At 39.7% G+C, this 924-nt stretch overlaps 1 protein-coding gene across 2 annotated transcripts in view; it reads left to right on the top strand.

The window, feature by feature from the left end:
* Nucleotides 1–924, top strand: part of LOC128879288 (Bardet-Biedl syndrome 4 protein homolog) — an 18,945-nt gene that overhangs the window by 16,420 nt on the left and 1,601 nt on the right. Inside the window, exon 9 of one of the 2 annotated variants that reach the window (XM_054128286.1) lies at nt 481–580. The exons of the other annotated variant lie outside the window; for it this stretch is intronic. Coding sequence (XP_053984261.1) covers nt 481–530 — 50 coding nt within the window. The 3' untranslated portion in view covers nt 531–580. Of the gene's footprint in view, nt 1–480; nt 581–924 lie in introns of those variants that run through there. 2 annotated transcript variants of the gene reach the window in all.

The raw sequence follows: 924 nt of genomic DNA, 5'->3' as shown, positions 1-924 counted from the left end.
AATTCTTAAAAATTAAATCTGCAGGATAATAGTTACTTAATTAAAAAAGTAGATAATACAAAACTAAAATCAGAAGAAGAACAAAATAGTCTTACTGTTAACAAAGACTTCGTTCAATTCCTATAGAAAACGTCTGGCCAGCGAAACGTGGCCCAACGAAATCTAGAAAAAAGCTCTAAGAAGTTCTCCGACGCGAGAAAGCGTGTTACGTTATTGTCTTCTATGAAATTCTAATCCTCTCGATTCTATTTCCACTCATAAGTCAAACAAACAAAAAAGCTCTGCGACAAAGAGTTCAATCGGCCTTGCAGTCTCTTTGAAGTGTCCGCGCGATCTAGAAGACCGTAAGAATAGTGCCAGTTCCGTTTCCTGTGCCCGACTCTACGAATTCGTCATCCTGTTCGCCCGACTCGAAGTAAAAGGATAGGATAGTGTGTCATTGTCCCATGAGAAATTCTAACGACATCGATTTTACTTTAGCGCGGTGGTCAGCCGAGAGTCGAAGAAGGATCGCGACAAAGAGTTTATAGTCTAAGAGCTGGCTACGAAAATCAGGAATGATAAGGTGCAGCGAAAATTTGTATCTAAAAACACTCCTTACTAGATAACGAAGAAAATAGCGCTGCAGGCAGAAGTCGCTCACGGAGCTGAAAGCGTGGGCGGCCGGTCAGACATGTTAATATTTAATCAAAATAAAATCTTTGAGTGCAGCCATGAAATTTTGTGTAGTTATAGTTTTTGACTGTAGAAATCGCGTAAAGCTACTGCCAGAAGTCCAGGTCGGGGCTTAAATGTTGCCAGAAGTCGATAAAGTTGTAAAAAAATTGTTTAAATTTTAATGACAAGGTGCAGCTCCGGCGAATTCGTTTTCATATTATTTATCGCTTGAAAAACCTGGATAACAATTGCCAGAAGACAGAATGG

The sequence above is a fragment of the Hylaeus volcanicus genome, chromosome 7, assembly GCF_026283585.1.
Source record: "Hylaeus volcanicus isolate JK05 chromosome 7, UHH_iyHylVolc1.0_haploid, whole genome shotgun sequence".
Classification (NCBI taxonomy): domain Eukaryota; kingdom Metazoa; phylum Arthropoda; class Insecta; order Hymenoptera; family Colletidae; genus Hylaeus; species Hylaeus volcanicus.
Note: the sequence above shows the minus strand (reverse complement) of the source record. Positions and strands in the feature narration are given on the sequence as shown.